The 17,747-nt window shown below is 41.9% G+C and overlaps 2 protein-coding genes across 17 annotated transcripts in view; both read left to right on the forward strand.

Moving 5' to 3' along the window:
- Positions 1-17,747, forward strand: part of RPL35A (ribosomal protein L35a) — a 114,733-nt gene that overhangs the window by 27,378 nt on the left and 69,608 nt on the right. The window lies entirely within an intron of this gene.
- The window catches only part of LRCH3 (leucine rich repeats and calponin homology domain containing 3), a 73,366-nt gene that overhangs the window by 19,966 nt on the left and 35,653 nt on the right, over positions 1-17,747 (forward strand). For all 16 annotated transcript variants that reach the window (XM_064165656.1, XM_064165662.1, XM_064165669.1 and 13 more), the window contains exons 2-6: positions 12,437-12,581; positions 14,104-14,230; positions 15,219-15,324; positions 15,503-15,639; positions 17,020-17,129. In XM_064165656.1, coding sequence (XP_064021726.1) covers positions 12,437-12,581; positions 14,104-14,230; positions 15,219-15,324; positions 15,503-15,639; positions 17,020-17,129 — 625 coding nt within the window. The remainder of the gene's footprint in view (positions 1-12,436; positions 12,582-14,103; positions 14,231-15,218; positions 15,325-15,502; positions 15,640-17,019; positions 17,130-17,747) is intronic.

Consider the following 17,747-nt stretch of genomic DNA (forward strand, 5'->3'; position numbering starts at 1 on the left):
AACTGTGCTTTTATTTGGAGCATGCTTTTCTGTCAGGGAGTGTACAGCAGCTGACATTAAGTGCAGAACTGCTAAATATGTCTGTGTTTAGTTTATGGTTGCACCTGTGTGTGTTTCCTTCATGTGTAAAAGAGAAAGCTAAGCTACAGCAATTATGCATTAAAAGCACACGGAGAGAAAGAAAAAGAGAGGGAGAATGGGAGTTGGTGCTTAGAATCTTCTGTTTTTCTCTTTGATCCCAGGTATGACTGAGTTGTATTATATAGTGTAAAGTTCTTGCAGGTCTTTACATAGAGATTTTTCTAGTCTTAACAGAGAAGGGTGAATGTTGCAGAGACGAAGTAGAATGCTCAGTGCATTTTACTTGACTCATTTCTTGGATTTATGTGATGTGTTAATGGAGAAGAGCTGAAGGGACAACTGCTTGCTAAAAGGACTTAGTGTCATTCAAGTAATTTGGAAGGCAGACTCTTTGCAAAACTCCCTTGTGTGACTCACCAGGCTTCATTTGATAGTCTAGGTGTTGAAGGAAAGGGTAAATGCTTTGGCCGTAGTTCTCGCTCATTAAAATTGCTTCAGGCAAGGACTTGGTGACAGTTCTTCAAGATGTGATTTCTTTCCTTCCTTCTTTCCTTCCTTCTTTCCTTCCTTCTTTCCTTCCTTCTTTCCTTCCTTCTTTCCTTCCTTCTTTCCTTCCTTCTTTCCTTCCTTCTTTCCTTCCTTCTTTCCTTCCTTCTTTCCTTCCTTCTTTCCTTCCTTCTTTCCTTCCTTCTTTCCTTCCTTCTTTCCTTCCTTCTTTCCTTCCTTCTTTCCTTCCTTCTTTCCTTCCTTCTTTCCTTCCTTCTTTCCTTCCTTCTTTCCTTCCTTCTTTCCTTCCTTCTTTCCTTCCTTCTTTCCTTCCTTCTTTCCTTCCTTCTTTCCTTCCTTCTTTCCTTCCTTCTTTCCTTCCTTCTTTCCTTCCTTCTTTCCTTCCTTCTTTCCTTCCTTCTTTCCTTCCTTCTTTCCTTCCTTCTTTCCTTCCTTCTTTCCTTCCTTCTTTCCTTCCTTCTTTCCTTCCTTCTTTCCTTCCTTCTTTCCTTCCTTCTTTCCTTCCTTCTTTCCTTCCTTCTTTCCTTCCTTCTTTCCTTCCTTCTTTCCTTCCTTCTTTCCTTCCTTCTTTCCTTCCTTCTTTCCTTCCTTCTTTCCTTCCTTCTTTCCTTCCTTCTTTCCTTCCTTCTTTCCTTCCTTCTTTCCTTCCTTCTTTCCTTCCTTCTTTCCTTCCTTCTTTCCTTCCTTCTTTCCTTCCTTCTTTCCTTCCTTCTTTCCTTCCTTCTTTCCTTCCTTCTTTCCTTCCTTCTTTCCTTCCTTCTTTCCTTCCTTCTTTCCTTCCTTCTTTCCTTCCTTCTTTCCTTCCTTCTTTCCTTCCTTCTTTCCTTCCTTCTTTCCTTCCTTCTTTCCTTCCTTCTTTCCTTCCTTCTTTCCTTCCTTCTTTCCTTCCTTCTTTCCTTCCTTCTTTCCTTCCTTCTTTCCTTCCTTCTTTCCTTCCTTCTTTCCTTCCTTCTTTCCTTCCTTCTTTCCTTCCTTCTTTCCTTCCTTCCTTCCTTCCTTCCTTCCTTCCTTCTTTCCTTCCTTCTTTCCTTCCTTCTTTCCTTCCTTCCTTCCTTCCTTCCTTCCTTCCTTCCTTCCTTCCTTCCTTCCTTCCTTCTTTCCTTCCTTCCTTCCTTCCTTCCTTCCTTCCTTCCTTCCTTCCTTCCTTCCTTCCTTCCTTCCTTCCTTCCTTCCTTCCTTCCTTCCTTCCTTCCTTCCTTCCTTCCTTCCTTCCTTCCTTCCTTCCTTCCTTCCTTCCTTCCTTCCTTCCTTCCTTCCTTCCTTCCTTCCTTCCTTCCTTCCTTCCTTCCTTCCTTCCTTCCTTCCTTCCTTCCTTCCTTCCTTCCTTCCTTCCTTCCTTCCTTCCTTCCTTCCTTCCTTCCTTCCTTCCTTCCTTCCTTCCTTCCTTCCTTCCTTCCTTCCTTCCTTCCTTCCTTCCTTCCTTCTTTCCTTCCTTCCTTCTTTCCTTCCTTCCTTCTTTCCTTCCTTCTTAGGAAACTTTGTATTGCACGTTCTAAAATGACAATGTAGCCAGACAAAAAGGTGCATGCAAACCTTTGGTCCACATATGTGAAATTTGACCATAATTTAAGAACGGCTTGAGACAGGTTTTACAAAGGACAGCATTAAGTAGCTTTGGTTAACTGCATGCTACTACCTGTGTCCTTAGAACACAAGGCAGGAGGTCTAGAGGGCTGATTTCAGTGCAGAGTGTAATCTTTCAGTCTGTCTTGTGTGCTGTGCAGCTACAGTGTCAGGTTGGTGAGGCAGGCTTTGGCAGTAAGCATGTCTGCGTACCAGGCACAGCACCACCAAGCTGACGCCTGAAAGAAACCTTTGCTCTTTGCCTCATCTGTAACTGCGGCAACCACAGCCCCTTAACGTCGTGGCAAGGGCACGCTGGAGATTCTTGGTTAGAAAATGTTCGTCCATGGAAATGGTTAAAGCACAGTTTGATGCTGCTGAGGAGGAATGTGATTGTACACGTCGAGATGGATGCACTGAGAATTGAAATGTGCTAAATGTCTCGAGGACAGATCTAATTTTCCTCCACAAAATATTGGAAATTGAAACTAGAAATTGGGAGATGTATTTCATTACAGGGCTACAAAAGGCATGTAGGTGAAAACAGTCTTTATTATGCCTGTTGAGTGCTTGGGCAGTGGTGCTATCACATCAGCAGAGTGCATTACTTGGGTATAACAAAGAAGGAGCTTCATCTCATCAGTAAATGCCACCTCTTTCACCTTACACTTTGTATAAGCCTGCAAAGTTATCTTAGATACATGGGAAAATACTTGGGAAAAGTAGAGGTTAGACAGGACTAGCAGGTAGAAGATGAGTCAGGAGATGACATTTCTGAGGTTTGTTTCAAATTAGAGTATGACAAAAGTGGTATTGTTCTATCACAGCAGGCAGGAAGAAGTAAAATCACTCCTTCTGTGTCATGAAATCTTTGAGGTGTGAAATGAAGCTCTGAGGATGCCAACGTTTTCAGTGCTTGGGAATGAAACATTCCTGGCTACTGAGTACAGAGACCAACAGCATCAGAATTAATCACAATCTTTTATCACATTTTCTGGCACAGGAAAAGTCATTGTAATGATATCAGTAGCACATCAGCTTAGTGCTTAATTTTCTGTCAGTAGCTTTATGGGCACGTTTCCTAAAAATCAGCAGGACCACAAGCATTGCTCTTCTGAGATTTTCATTTGAAGTTCTCAAGTTTTTGAGAGGTGAAACAAACTGCCTCTTAAAAGTGGGATCAATGAGCATGATTTTATTCGTCTAATGAAATGAACAACTAACAAAAAGCCCAGTTAAGGTTTATAACAATGTACTTCAAATACCCTTGGAAATGTGAGTAGTTGTTCTAATGGAGTTGATGCTAACTGTCATGACTGAGCAACCCAATGGCATCAAGTTCCTCCAAAAATCTGTTAAGTGATGTTATCTGAAGGGTACCTGCAACCTAAGCAGTTAATTTCTAGGGAGCACCCTGACTCTCCCAGAGCAGGAGTTGCAAATGAATTGCTCAGGTAAGCCACTTTCCATATCTGACAGATTACATCAGCTATTTCAAGGATAATCTTAAGTGTAATTGTGCTTTTGTTGCTGTCGCTGTGAAACTGTGGAAGTTGCTTCTGGTCTTTATGATGTATATGTGGAAAAAAAAAGAAAAGTCTATTTACACAGTTCCAGATATTTAATGTATTTCTCCTTGAACAGCTGCACCTGTCCTCTTGCAGCAGCAGTTCATGCTGCCTTTTTGCCTGCTGTTGCCATACTGGTTATCAGCCTCCTGCACACTGACTGGCTTATTGAATTATCTACATGAAAATATGCTTATGTCTGTAAGCTGCAAGCTAATGTATCTTAGATTTGTCAGGTATAAACAAAAAATAGTGATTGTGCTTTTAAGTTGTGTTTCCTACTTCTGTTTTAGGGAAAGCGGAATGTTTTCTTGCACTTCAAATGAAGTCATCCTGCTTGAGGGCAGTATATAGCAGCCACTGAGTACTGTGTCCAGTTCTGGGCCCCTCAATTCAAGAGAGATATTGAGGTCCAGAGAAGGGCAACAAATCTGGTGAGGGGCCTGGAACACAAACCCTTTGAGGAGAGGCTGAGGGAGCTGGGGTTGTTTAGCCTGCAGAAGAGGAGGCTCAGGGGTGACCTCATTGCTGTCTACAACTACCTGAAGGGACATTGTAGCCAGGTGGTGGGTGGCCTCTTCTCTCAGGCAACCAGCAATAGAACAAGGGGACACAGTCTCAAGTTGTGCTGGGGAAAGTATAGGCTGGATGTTAGGAGGAAGTTCTTGCCAGAGAGAGTGATTGGCATTGGAATGGGCTGCCCAGGGAGGTGGTGGAGGTCCCTGGAGGTGTTCAAGCAAAGACTGGGTGAGGCACTCGGTGCCATGGTCTAGTTGACTGGATAGGGCTGGGTGCTAGGTTGGACTGGATGATCTTGGAGGTCTCTTCCAACCTGGTTGATTCTATGATTGGTTGTTGCCATCAGAATTCACATCAGTTCAGAGACACCAGTGTTGTTGCATCACTGCAGTCCATTGATGGCTGACGTCACACAGCTGCAACGGGCTTCGTGGGTGGGAGCCCACAGTTTACAGCTGCTGACATAATGCCACAGTCTCCTCACACTAGTGTTTTGCCAGTGAGTGTCACAGTGGTTGCTGAAGTTTGGTTTTGAATGGGCAGCCAGAAATCAGCTTTGCTGGTTTCAGTTAAAAAAAAAAAGAATTAAAAGTATGTGGGGAACACATGCAGATCTCTGGAGACAAAAGCAGGGTTTTATCAACAAAAGTTTCTAGCACAGTCCAGGCCTGGAACTGGCTTTCACTGTCATATTTAATTGGAATGAGAGCAGAAGCTGTATCCCCATCGCAACAGGATTAGGGGACTGATCGCATTAGCATCTTGTGATGAATGGGAATTCACCACTGTGCAGCTGGTTTGAATGCCAGCAACAGTTGAGCTGCAGCTCCCTCTCTGTTTTGCAGAGTATGTGGTGGGTTCAAGTACCCCATACCTTAAATGGGTGCATCTTCATGCATCAAAGATTTGCCTTTGGAGACAAAATTTATGTAACAGTTTGAAGTCTAAATATGTGTGAACACAGCCCTGCTAGTGTTTGATGTTAGGGGAATGTTGGTTTTTGAGCAGGAGGGGTTTGCATTTAATGCCAAATGATGCAGTTTGAAATGTAGTGTGTTCTCGAGTTGGGTTTGCTGGCTCTGTGAGCGGAATCCCAATTAAGCTGGAAAAGGTCAGTGAGCTGACTCCACTCTGAGATTTCATTTTGTAGTTGTGCCGTTGGCTTTTTTTATCTTTCACAAAGAGCTTAGTTCCAAAGAACGCTTCCCCTTTGCCAAAATTCCACATGATCTTGCCTGCAAGGAACCACATCCATTTTTAGCAGGCTAGGAGAGTCTTATTTTAAGGCAGGTTTCTGTCTTAACCCCAGAAATCTGAATACAAACAAGTCTGACTTAGCTCAGATTACAGCTATATTTCACTCTTCTTATTTGTAGAGAAAATTTGGTGTGCTTTTAGGGGAGAATTAGTTGTTTTCCTCTCTGCAGTTAATGGTATGTCAAGCAGTAAGGGTGTGCACATACATATTAAAGCAGTAATCTGCATCATGCTGATTACTTTTTGCTTGATTTGACAGTTATCGATTGCTTCTTAGGTAATGCTTTAGGAGTTGTTAAGAAGAATGAAAGTTTAAGTACTATCTCATTACAACACTCCATCATTTTTTTTTTCTGAGACATAGCAGACTGTACAGATTTTAGTTTGCACAATAATCTGCCCTGTAGTTACTTTTTCTGCTTGTTAAAGTTATTTTATGCACATGCTAGCAGAATCACAGAATCAAACAGGTTGGAAGAGACCTCCAAGATCGTCCAGTCCAACCTAGCACTCAGCCCTATCCAGTCAAATAGACCATGGCACTAAGTGCCTCATCCAGGTTTTTCTTGAACACCTCCAGGGATGGTGCCTCCACCACCTCCCTGGGCAGCCCATTCCAATGCCAATCACTCTCTCTGGGAAGAACTTCCTCCTAACATCCAGCCGATACTTCCCCTGGCGCAACTTGAGACTGTGCCCCCTTGTTCTGTTGCTGGTTGTCTGAGAGAAGAGACCAACCCCCACCTGGCTACAGCCTCCTTTCAGGTAGTTGTAGACTTTGTTGATGTGATGGTTTGGATGTTACCTGCCTCCCCCCTGCCCCCTTAAGAGAATCGCTCAGACTAGACTCAGATGAGCTGGAAATTGAATGAAGCTTTGTATTTACAGCTTAGCACAATATACAAGCAGGTGTTTAAGATATATACAGCTATACACAGAAATATACCAGTTAAAGAAAGTAATACAGAAACACAACACCCCTCCCAGAAACCAGTCCCCAGGAGGGGGGACTTCCCTTCCACCCCTCTACCTTATCCCAGACTTTGCCTTACATTCAAGATGAGCTTGGAGAATTGGCCAGGGGAGTTAGTAAGCAGATGGATTAGGTACACAGACAGCAAGTTAGAGAGAGAAATGCATGCAGCCAGAGCCAGAGAGCAATTCTGTTATCTATATTTATGTTCTTGGTTTTATACATCTCAGCAAGCCCATGAGTGCAGTAGATATCACCACTGCTTCCTTTTCACAGCCCATCATCCAATTCCTCTCACTAAAATATTCCAGCCAGCTTCAAACTAGCACAATTGACAAGATCCTTTCAATACAATGTTTTCAGTTTTATTCCTTTACCTCACTCTGATTTTGGAAAAGCACCAAAGTGTGGGGTGGCACCTGTGTAAATACAGAATCAGTTACCAGAGGGCTTTTTTCTTTCCTTTTTTTTTTAAAGAGCTGTTCCTTTCATTCATATGTTTTTTAGGTAGAAAGTGGGGAGGAGGATGGAGTTGTTGAATTGTTTCATACAATGACTTCTGTACTCTCTGCCCCAGATCTTCTCCTCTTTAAGGTCCACTCTCTGTAGTAGGAGAGGGTTTCCAAGAATTTGGCCAAAATGTCACCAACTCTTCCAGGTGCTGTGTCACAGACTCCATGAAATTGAAATACTTGCTGGAGGTTTGCAGAGGAGCGAGGCAGGGCTTGCAAATAACCCAGAGAAACTCATTTGCAGGTTGAGAATTTGCATATCCTAATATTTTATCATATATTGCTTTAGTTTAAATCTGAAGGTGTTCTTCACTTACAGGGTAGCTTAGTCTTTTTTAGCACTTGCCTTTGTTATGGTTCTGGCAGGCCCTCTCTCCTAGCTTTACATTCAAGCAGATGAAGCCATGAATGGATGACATTCTCATGACCATATGATCATGTGAGTAAAAATGCCACAAACTTAATAACCAAGCTTGTAATTGGTTACATCTACTTTGAATTAAAGAGGCTACACTGCAGCATCACAACTCTGATTTAATCTGCTCTCCACTGAATTTCTACTGCTGGACAGAAATGCCAAGTTTTAAAAATCACTGTAGGTTGAGGAAAGTCTGGAAAAATTTAGTGGCTGCTACTAGCCAGCTTCAGTGTTTCTTTTCTATCATGCTATGAGCTCATTTGTTGTTTGAAACAGTGTATTTTCCTGTCTTCGTACACAGCATTATTTTGCAGGAAATTGGTCTTGAGAAACACTAAGTCATAGCTCAGAATATGTGAAGGTCTTGACTATTTCATGCCTTATGGTCTACACAGTGTGTAAATACTAGGTATTCACAGGAACACAGGATATTAGGGGTTGGAAGGGACCCAAGGAGATCATCGAGTCCAACCCCCCTGCCAGAGCAAGATCATGCAATCTGGCACAGATCACAGAGAAACACATCCAGACAGGCCTTGAAAGTCTCCAGGGAAGGAGACTCCATAACCTCTCTGGGGAGCCTGTTTAGTGCTCTGTGATGCTTACAGTAAAGAAGTTCCCCCTTGTGTTGAGGTGGAACATCTTGTGCTGCAACTTACACCCATTGCTCCTTGTCCTACCCCAGGGAGCAGTGAGCAGAGCCTGTCCCCCGACTCCTGACCAGCCCTCAGATGTTTATAAACATTTATTAAATCCCCTCTGAGTCTCCTCCAGACTAAACAGCCCCAGGCCCCTCAGCTTCTCATAAGCCATGCCCTGCAGTCCCCTCATCACCCTCATAGCCCTCTGCTGGACCCTCTCCAGTAGATCCCTGTCCCTTTTAAACTGAGGAGCCCAAAACCAAATGCAGTATTCAAGATGGGGTCTCAGCAGGACAGAGTAGAGGGGAGGAGAACCTCCCTTGATCTGCTGGACACAATCTTCTTAATATACTCCAAGATCCCATTGACCTTCTTGGCCACAAGGGCACATTGCTGTGCCATGGGTAGCTTGTTAGCCACCAGCACTCCCAGGTGCCTCTCCACCGAGCTGCTCTCCAGCAGATCACTTCCCAGCCTGTACTGGTGCAGTTTATTATTCCTCCCTAGGTGCAGGACTCTGCACTTGTCCTTGTTGAACCTCATCTGGTTCCTCTGTGCCCAGCTCTCAGTCTGTCCAGGTCTCTCTGGATGGCAGCACAACCTTCAGCTGGATCAGCCAAGCCTCCCAGCTTGGTGCCATCAGCAAACTTGCTGAACAGACACTCTGTGCCCTCATCAATATCATTGATGAAGATTTTGAACACGACTTGAAAGATGAAGTGAAAGAAAAAGCAGTTGAGAGTTCTCATGTTTGTACTTAAATAATTTGAAAGTGGCTTTTTCTTTGTGACTCTTCTGCCAGAAAAAATGTCTCTTTATTTGAGCAGCCTGTTTCTTTGCTAAAATGGTTAAAATGGTTCAAACAGGCTTTGCCAGCACAGCTGTGTGAAGGAGGAGTAAAGCTGTATGTTGAAGGATGCTAGTGTGTGACAAGGAGTGGAATTCAGTTCCATCTCCTAGCGTTCCCAAGAAAAACACACCTTAGACATGAAGCAATAAATAAATGTTTCACAGTCTAGTCACTGTGGAAGCTAAGTATTTTTTCTGAGCTATTCTTACTTGTTTGCTGTCACAATTTGCATTCTTCTCCCTTTCCTACAGTAGGTTAAGGTGTCACTGTACTGTGAAACCTTATGGCAGGTTGTATAACAAACCATGTCAGTGAGTAGAAATACTGTAACTGCCTGAGGCTATTGGAGCTTCATGACATGCATAGTTTATGTTTGTGTTGCAACAGTCAAGCATTGCTTGTTTGGAAATAGCTCTTCTCCTGTGACATTTTACAACAGTGTTGGCACAGGAGGGATCCCATGGGGAGCGTTGCAGTTGTGGATATCACATTGTTGCGTCCTTCTAGCACTGTTATTGTGTTTTAAGTCTACTGCAGCTCTACAGCTGGGATGAGAAGATTTGAGATAGCAGTCATTGTCACTAAAACCTTGCTGAGGTTCTGCAGTAAAGTAAAGAATCCTCAGGACAAAAGAGTGTATTATGAGCAAAGGCTTTGGCAAACTAACTGTCATAGAATTAACCAGGTTGGAAAAGACCTCTAAGATCGAGTCCAGCCTATCACCTAACCCTTCTAATTAACTAAGCCATGGCACTAAGTGCCTCCTTCAGCCTCCTCTTAAACAGCTCCAGGGATGATGACCCACTCACCTCCCTGGGCAGCCCGTTCCACGCACCTCCTGGGCAGCCCAATACTCTTTCATGACCCACTCACCTCCTGGGCAGCCCATCACTCTTTCATGAAGAACTTCTTCCTAAAGTCCAGCCTAAACCAGCCCTGGCACAATCCATTGCATAAAGTCCCTTGAAAGTGAGTTTTGTGACCCTGTAAGACACACACAATGACTTTCACTCCTTTACTCTTTACAGTTTCTTAAGCAGGTCCTGATTAGCCCTATTCATTAGCTGTTTCCACTCAGTGCTTTAAATCAACAAAACTAATCTCTGCCATCAGAACAAGTGAGTGCCTGCATCCTCAGTTTTCCCTATTGCTGGCATAGGGTTTGTGGTGAGGTGATCAGAACAAATGTATTATGATCAGAGATTCCCACAAACTTAAAATACAGAGAAAACTTTGGGGTTGGCAGTAACAGAAAGCAGGATCCATGACAATGGATGAATTCTTCACATTTCATGCATTTATCTGATGTTTTATGTGGATTAGTGGGTGGTAAGATCACAATGTTTATGGAAATTGCCTTTAGCAATCTGTAAGTGCTGTTTTTACTTTGGAGAAAGGAAAATAAGATGGGGGGGAAGAGTCTCAAAAAATAGGAAAAGGAGGCAGAGATCTGGAACTGTTTTCTGTCATAAGGCAATGAAACAATTGTAGATAGTCAATGCAGACAACTTCTATTCTTTTGTAGCTTTAGCTCCCACTATTAGAGCTGATCAGAAATATTTAAAGTGTTGGCTTTTCAAAATCCAGTTTGGTCAAGTTTAAGCTGAGGTCATGTTTGAGCCTGGTGCAGTCTGGAAAGAAGCACTTAGTGTCCCTTTTTGAAGTTCATTATTAATTTGTAATTATTTGTTGAAATACTTCTTGACAAACAGACAAGAAATTTTGTTGTGTTTCCTTTTTGTATCAGTGGATTAGAAGTTCCCATGATTTTCATGGGTTTTTTTTTTCAGCTGTGTGCACCTTGAATGTCTGCTGAACATTATAATGGCTTCTGCTATAGTTAGCTTCGTGCTAATGGCATCATGCAGTTCCTTTCCATTTATACATGAAAATACATCTGGAGTTTTTTCTCATCAAAGTATTTCATAGCAATCCTTTCTACTGAGATTTTTAATTACTGGTTACCTATTGATAGTAGCTCATGCCACGTTCTAAGCACTGAGGTAGACCTAGAGTCAGATCCAGCTGCACTTGGAGTGACCTCCTGGGCAAAATTAGAGCAGCATGCATTGGAACAGTGGTAAGCAGGGTGTCTCTGTAGAGGACTTAAATGCTCTGGAAAAGCTTCCCTTTTGAAAAACAGAACAACAAGAAGAATAAAGAAAAGAGAACAAGCAGCAAGTTGAGACTCAAAACCTGTCTGCGTTGGCAGCTTTAAAATGTAATCTGTATTGGGCGGCTCCTTCATGGAATAAAGAACCAGAAATTACCATACAATTTAATGTATATGCTTTTCAGTGGGAACTTTTATCCTCTTAAGCTGATGAGAAGAAATTGAAATTCTAAACAAATAAAATAGTAATTAAACTGGGTTTTGGTGGGTTTTTTTTCTTGTAATTTTTGGGGGCTTTATCTGTTTGGGGTTTTTTTGTATGATTCATGACACTGGTTCAGGTCAGAAGGGTTTTTGCAGTTAATGTCTGTCCTCTCTTAATGTGAAAGCAAAGCTACAGTTTATTAAACAGGCAGTATCTCTATAGGAACTCTCTGCTGACAGAAAGTGCTCCTGATATGAGCATAACTCCTGCCAGAAGTGAGATCTGAGTCTGTTAGGAAGAAGGAGCAGTTAGTGTGTGTTTGTGAGAACCATCCCTTGCCATTTATAAGCAAGATCTTGACCTTTAGAGAATAAAGAACCCTTTGCAACTGCATTATCTATCACAGGGCAGCTTTTACACTTGAAGTGTACTGAGAGATGTTCTGTACTGATAGTTAAAAGTGGCTAAGGAAAATACTGCTTCTTCAAATACAGACATTTGGTAGGAGTTTTGGTTAAACTTCTTGTGAGAAATGCAGCATCACAAAGAAACAGTCAAACTTATTGAGCATTTCTCTGCAGCAGGGAAGACCCTTTATTGAAAATCCTTCCATTGCCTGGTTGAGGTTACAGGCTTGATCTGGAATCTCTCTGCAGGAAGGAATGCTTTGGCTAGAGTACAGAAGGCTTGTTAACGTTCCGTGCTTCGTGTTTCCCCTCTTGGAAACGTTACCTATAAGTGTGTGTGTATATTTTACACAGGAATTAAGAGCTGGGATTTCCATGTAGCAGAGAGTACCTTAGGGCTGGGAGAAAAGTACTTCTGATTCCTTTTCATTACAGCCCTGCCCACCAAATACAATCTCCATAATCACAGGATCGTGGGATGTCAGGGGTTGGAAGGGACCCAAAGAGATCATCTCAAGGTGGACTTAGAATGTAGATTTGAGGCTGGGCTTTCAGCATCATTAACTAGTTTCCTCTAAGCAGAAGGGAGCTGGGAATATCAAAGTGTGACTCTGAAAGGAGTATGTCATCTGCCTCTCTTTTTCTCATTATGGTTGTAAGATTTCAAAACGAGTTGATTTATTTTGTGTGTCACTTCGAAATCATGAAACTCACTTCCTTTCCAACTGTTCCCACTGTGTGACAGCAAATACACAGACAATCCTTGTCCTTGTGAAGGTTTAAGATCGCTTTACTGAGTGTTTCTTTTTTCCTTCCTTTCAGATTTGTCACGGAACAGATTGTCAGAGCTTCCAGCAGAAGCCTGTCACTTCGTCTCCCTTGAGAGTCTTAATTTGTACCAGAACTGCATTCGATACATCCCAGAAGCAGTTTTGAACTTGCAGTCTTTAACATTTCTAAATATCAGGTAATCATTGTCTCAGAAATTTTGCTTTAGCATCAGTAGTCTGGGTTTATAAATTTTTATACATCCATGAGTAATTCTAAGATGCTGTGTAATTATCATGCTGTTATGTTGCATGATATTGAATCAAAGCAGCCAGAACAGGTCTTAGCCACCTAGGTGGATCAAGAGAGTATTAAGAAGCAGCTTCTAGAAGTAAAGTATGATAAAGAAAGCTGATTCTGTCTTAAAGAACTCCTAAAATAAATTCTCATGTGAAATGCAGGCATACAGACTGAAATAGCTGACAGAGTTTTTGTATGATTCTTTCAATTCAGCTCTCAGCAGACGAATAGGGATTACAGCATTTCTCTGTACCTTCAGCATACTGGTGGCTTTTAAATCTTTCTCAAGCATTAACATTGCTCTGCCAGCTAATTGCTGCAGCTTAGCCTGTTGTTGAAATCTAGCTGTGAACAACATCCTCCATTTGTAGAAGGGCTTTGAAAAGGTGTGGAAAGTTCCTCCTCGCAGATCAGCAGCGATATTAATCAAGAAAAACTTAAGGCTGTTTCCTTCTGCCATTATATTTTTGCCAATGTACAATGTTTGGGTTTCTTTATTTTCTTTTTTTAATGCTGGTGAGAATTGCAGGAATAGGATATGAATCAGGTATGAGTTTCCTATTGCTATGATCTCTAGTGAGTGCAGTCTAATTATTATCCTTTAAAATCTGCTCTGTTGGTTCACCTACTGCTCAGAACTCTTTTTTTTCCCCCCTCTCATTTTAACAGCAGGGTAATCTGGATTTCAGTCATGAAAAAATACAGCTGCATATTTTGCTGAACATCAACATTTGATTAAAGCTTTTTTAAAAGATCCTAAGAACTTTCTAATTGTTTGCTCACTGCTCCTTGCTATGGTTTATTCCTAAAGGGGATCATTCTGGTTTACAATCCATTTTTATCCTGCCTGATTCTCATCTGAGGTTACAGTCCAGTCATAGGACCTGATTTTTGCTTTAATAGTAGTTTATTATGTGCTGTCCAAGCCTTGGTTTTGGAATAATAAGATCCATCATGCCAAGATTCTTGAGCCTCATGACTTCAATTAGAAATATACTTTTGATTTCCAGTAAATAATGACTTGAGGCATTTTGTCTGTGCTGACCTGCACTACTAGCTGTTAGAAAGGCTTTTGCTCTGTTCATAGTCATGGTGACAGAGAATGGCCAGTTAACAGAAGCACCTGAGTGTGGCCAGTTAACAGAAGCACCTGAGAACATGAAAACACCATACTCCCCTGTGCTGAGTTCAGAAGTGTCTCACCAAGTTGGTAGTTGATATTCAGAGTTTGTTCACACACAAATAGATAAAGCAAGTAATGAAGAGTGACCCCATGGAACTTCTTTCACAGTAATTGTGTGAAAACTGAGTTGATCATCTAAATGGAGAGTGCTTTTTGTACAGCTTTTCATTATGTTAAAATGTGAGATGATACCTTGCTAGACTCCTGATGCTACTGGTTTCTTTTTCTTTCCAAAAAGCCGAAACCAGCTTTCAACATTGCCAGTACACCTCTGTAGTCTACCACTGAAAGTTTTGATAGCAAGTAATAATAAGTTGGTTTCAATACCTGAAGAAATTGGACAGCTCAGACAGCTGACAGAGTTGGTGAGTATACAGTTACTTTTTAACTATTGCCATTCAGTCTTTAATTCATGTGTTTAATAGGTTTGGAGGTGCTTCAGAAGAAGCAACTTGCTTTTGATTTGATCAAATTAATACAATAATCATGATGCTGTCTGGGTATGTGCAAGATGAACATCCTGTTTCTCATGCTGCAAAGAACTTTGTGATTGTTAACCAGTCACTTGCATGCAGTAGCAATCTCTTTGCTTACAGACTATATTTAATGATATCTCCCCCAACTGCGTTTCGACTTTGTATATATTCTAGTGGGAGGTGCCCCCGCTTATGGCAGGGGGCTGGAACTGGATGATCTTTGAGGTCCCTTCCAACCTAAACCATTCTATCATTCTATGAAAATGGTTTGAAGTTGATTTTTTTTAAGCCTGTGTGAGGGAAGGATCCCTTGCACGAGAGAGAAAATGGTCCACGTCAATTTAGCTAAGAGCCTTGACTGTTTTTGAAGGGAAAGCTAGATGGAACTAGAGCTCTTGCTGTGTTTGTGCAAGGTTTTATGCAGCAAGTTGTGCATATAGAGTCATAGAATCAACCAGGTTGGAAGAGACCTCCCAAGATCATCCAGTCCAACCTAGCATCCAGCCCTAGCCAGTCAACCAGACCATGGCACTAAGTGCCTCAGCCAGGCTTTTCTTGAACACCTCCAGGGATGGTGCCTCCACCACCTCCCCGGGCAGCCCATTCCAATCACTCTCTCTGTGAAGAACATAGATAGAGTAAATTGAGTGAGATAATGTGAAATAAACTTCTCTGAATACTTAATAGTTTTGTTTTCTCATATATTTAAACTGAGAATCATGCTTCACATCAACAATGAGGTTTAATGAACGTATGGATCTGAGGGGTTGTGTAAACAGTTGTCTTTTTCGTTTAGTTCCTAAGTGAAGTGCTATATATTTTAGTTAACAGAGCTTTACCAGTTAGTGATAACTCATTGTTTACTCTTGCCTTGTAGGATGTGAGCTGTAACGAAATACAGACAATACCTCCACAGATTGGCAATTTGGAATCCTTGCGAGACCTAAATGTCAGAAGAAATAATTTGGTGCGTTTACCTGAAGGTGAGATAAAGGCTGTCAGTTATAACAGCACAAACTTCAAGCTCTTCATTGTTTTCAGTGTCTTTTTTCTTCACCTGAGAACTAGAAGCAGCATGCTTAATTATTTTATAAAGCAAGTATTTTTATACTCTTGCCTTTTTTTTTTTTGCTGAATTGTGTCTTGATTCTCTATCTACAGAGCTTGCTGAGTTGCCTTTGATTCGATTAGATTTCTCCTGCAATAAAATAACAACGATACCAGTTTGTTATAGGAACCTCAGACATCTGCAGACCATCATGTTAGAGAACAACCCTCTCCAGTCACCCCCTGCACAGGTAAATGCAGCTGGGAATTCAGGTGATCAGTTCAACTAAAGAGAGCAGAATGAAGTTAGAAGCTGTAGGATATTGCAAACTTTATTTAAGCACAAAAGAATCACAGAATCAGTCAGAGTTGGAAGAGACCTCAAGGATCATCTAGTTCCAATCCCTTTGCCATGGGCAGGGACACCCTACCCTAGACCAGACTGGCCAGAGCCTCATCCAGCCTGGCCTTTAAAAACACCTCCAGGGGTGGGGCCTCAACCACCTCCCTGGGCAACCCATTCCAGGCTCTCACCACTCTCATGCTGAACAGCTTCCTCCTTACGGCCAGTCTGAATCTCCCCACATTCAGCTTTGCTCCATTCCCCCTGGTCCTGTCACTACCTGATATCCTAAAAAGTTCCTCCCCAGCTTTTTTGTAGGCCCTCTTCAGATACTGGAAGGCCACAAGAAGGACACCCTGGAGCCTCCTCCAGACTGAACAGCCCCAACTCTTTCAGTCTGTCCTCACAAGAGAGGTGCTCCAGCCCTCCAATCATCCTTAAAGAACTTTAATTGTACTGTCTAAAACTGTTGAATGTACAGCACAGCTGGGGAAAAAAGCCTCTTTCTTCTGTTAATTTACTGTATTAGTAATCTAGCCTGTGGGATGTTACTGAGAATTCCATCACTAGTATTCTACCAATAGTAGCTGAACAGTTCTCTCAGTGTAGGAGAGAGGAAGCTCTGTTAGGCAGGACTTGTTCTGTGCCTCTTCAATGTCAAAACTTTGACTGAGGTCCTTGTGGTGCTGTGTGCTGGTTTGCTTTGCAGCAGAGTGCTCAGATAGGCCTTCGAGCTAGAAAGTTCAACATGGTTAGTGACTAATTTGATTCTTAATCTAGGTGTTTAAGCCCTTGAGTTTTACAGATTGTACTCTCAGCTGCTTCTGATTCGAGAGTGGCACTTGCCAAGACCTGTAATCTCAATACAGTTTTGCCTCCCTTTTGAAAGCAAAGGCAGCTGTTACTGGCTTCATTCACTTTCAAATTTGAGCTTGCTTTGGCAGTCTGCCGCTGCCATTCAAAGCTGGGCATGGGTGGGATGCATCAGTTCTGATGCCAAGGGTATAAATTCTAGCACTTGCATATGCTTATGTCTTGTTTGCATGAGGAAATTTCAGCATCCAGCTGACAAAGTTGCATGCAGACCAGATGTACTGGGAAGACAGATTCCATTTGTCTATCACAGGCATCCTGTGATGCTTCACTGTAGCTGTTTCTATAAAATGCAGTGAGACTAGAAGAGAAGACACACTAGTTGACATAAATGTGCTCATTTAATATTCTCAATGTAAATGTCTGTAGAGTACTTTGAAAGCATATTGTGAAATTATCCTTTCTCTTTTCTAAGATATGTATAAAAGGAAAAATTCATATATTTAAATACCTGAACATAGAAGCGTGCAAGATAGCTCCAGACTTGCCTGATTATGACAGGAGACCCATGGGATTTGGATCTTGGTAAGTTTGGCACAGTTTTGATGATATTCATGAAAATTTTGTCAGTTGCCTGAGTCTTCTAAGAAAAAAAAGTAGATCCTGAGATTGTTCTTTGGTCAGCATATTGGTGAAGGTGGCTTTGAAGGATATCCTTTGTGTTATGGTACATTCTAACAAGGGACTACTACATAAGAAGCAAGGAGCAGTTCAGAAGAAAACTTGGGCAGTGTCACATGAAAGGCAGTTAGGGTTAGCTGATGTGCACTGAGAGTGTTGGTATCTTCTTAGTACAGGGGCATGCTCTCCTGTTGCTAACAGGTATTCAGTTTATAGCATCTAGACATAGTTCATATTCTCTACTCACTCAAGTATCTCCCTGCTGTCATTTTCAACCTGCAGTGCTCAAACCCCATTAATAAACTGTTATTTTTGGCAAGCTTTCACTTGGCACTATCACTTAGCTCTGTAATACTAATATTGAAACAGGCAGCCCTATCAGCTGCTAAATTATGATTCTAGAGAAAAGCAGGAGTTAAGATTTATTTCTGTTACTTGATACAGAAAAAAGGGAGTCGGTGAAGTATGAAACTAAAGAGGTAAAAATTACTTCAGACAGCTTGGAAGGTGGTAATGTGGTGT

The sequence above is a fragment of the Pogoniulus pusillus genome, chromosome 26, assembly GCF_015220805.1.
Source record: "Pogoniulus pusillus isolate bPogPus1 chromosome 26, bPogPus1.pri, whole genome shotgun sequence".
NCBI classification, from domain to species: domain Eukaryota; kingdom Metazoa; phylum Chordata; class Aves; order Piciformes; family Lybiidae; genus Pogoniulus; species Pogoniulus pusillus.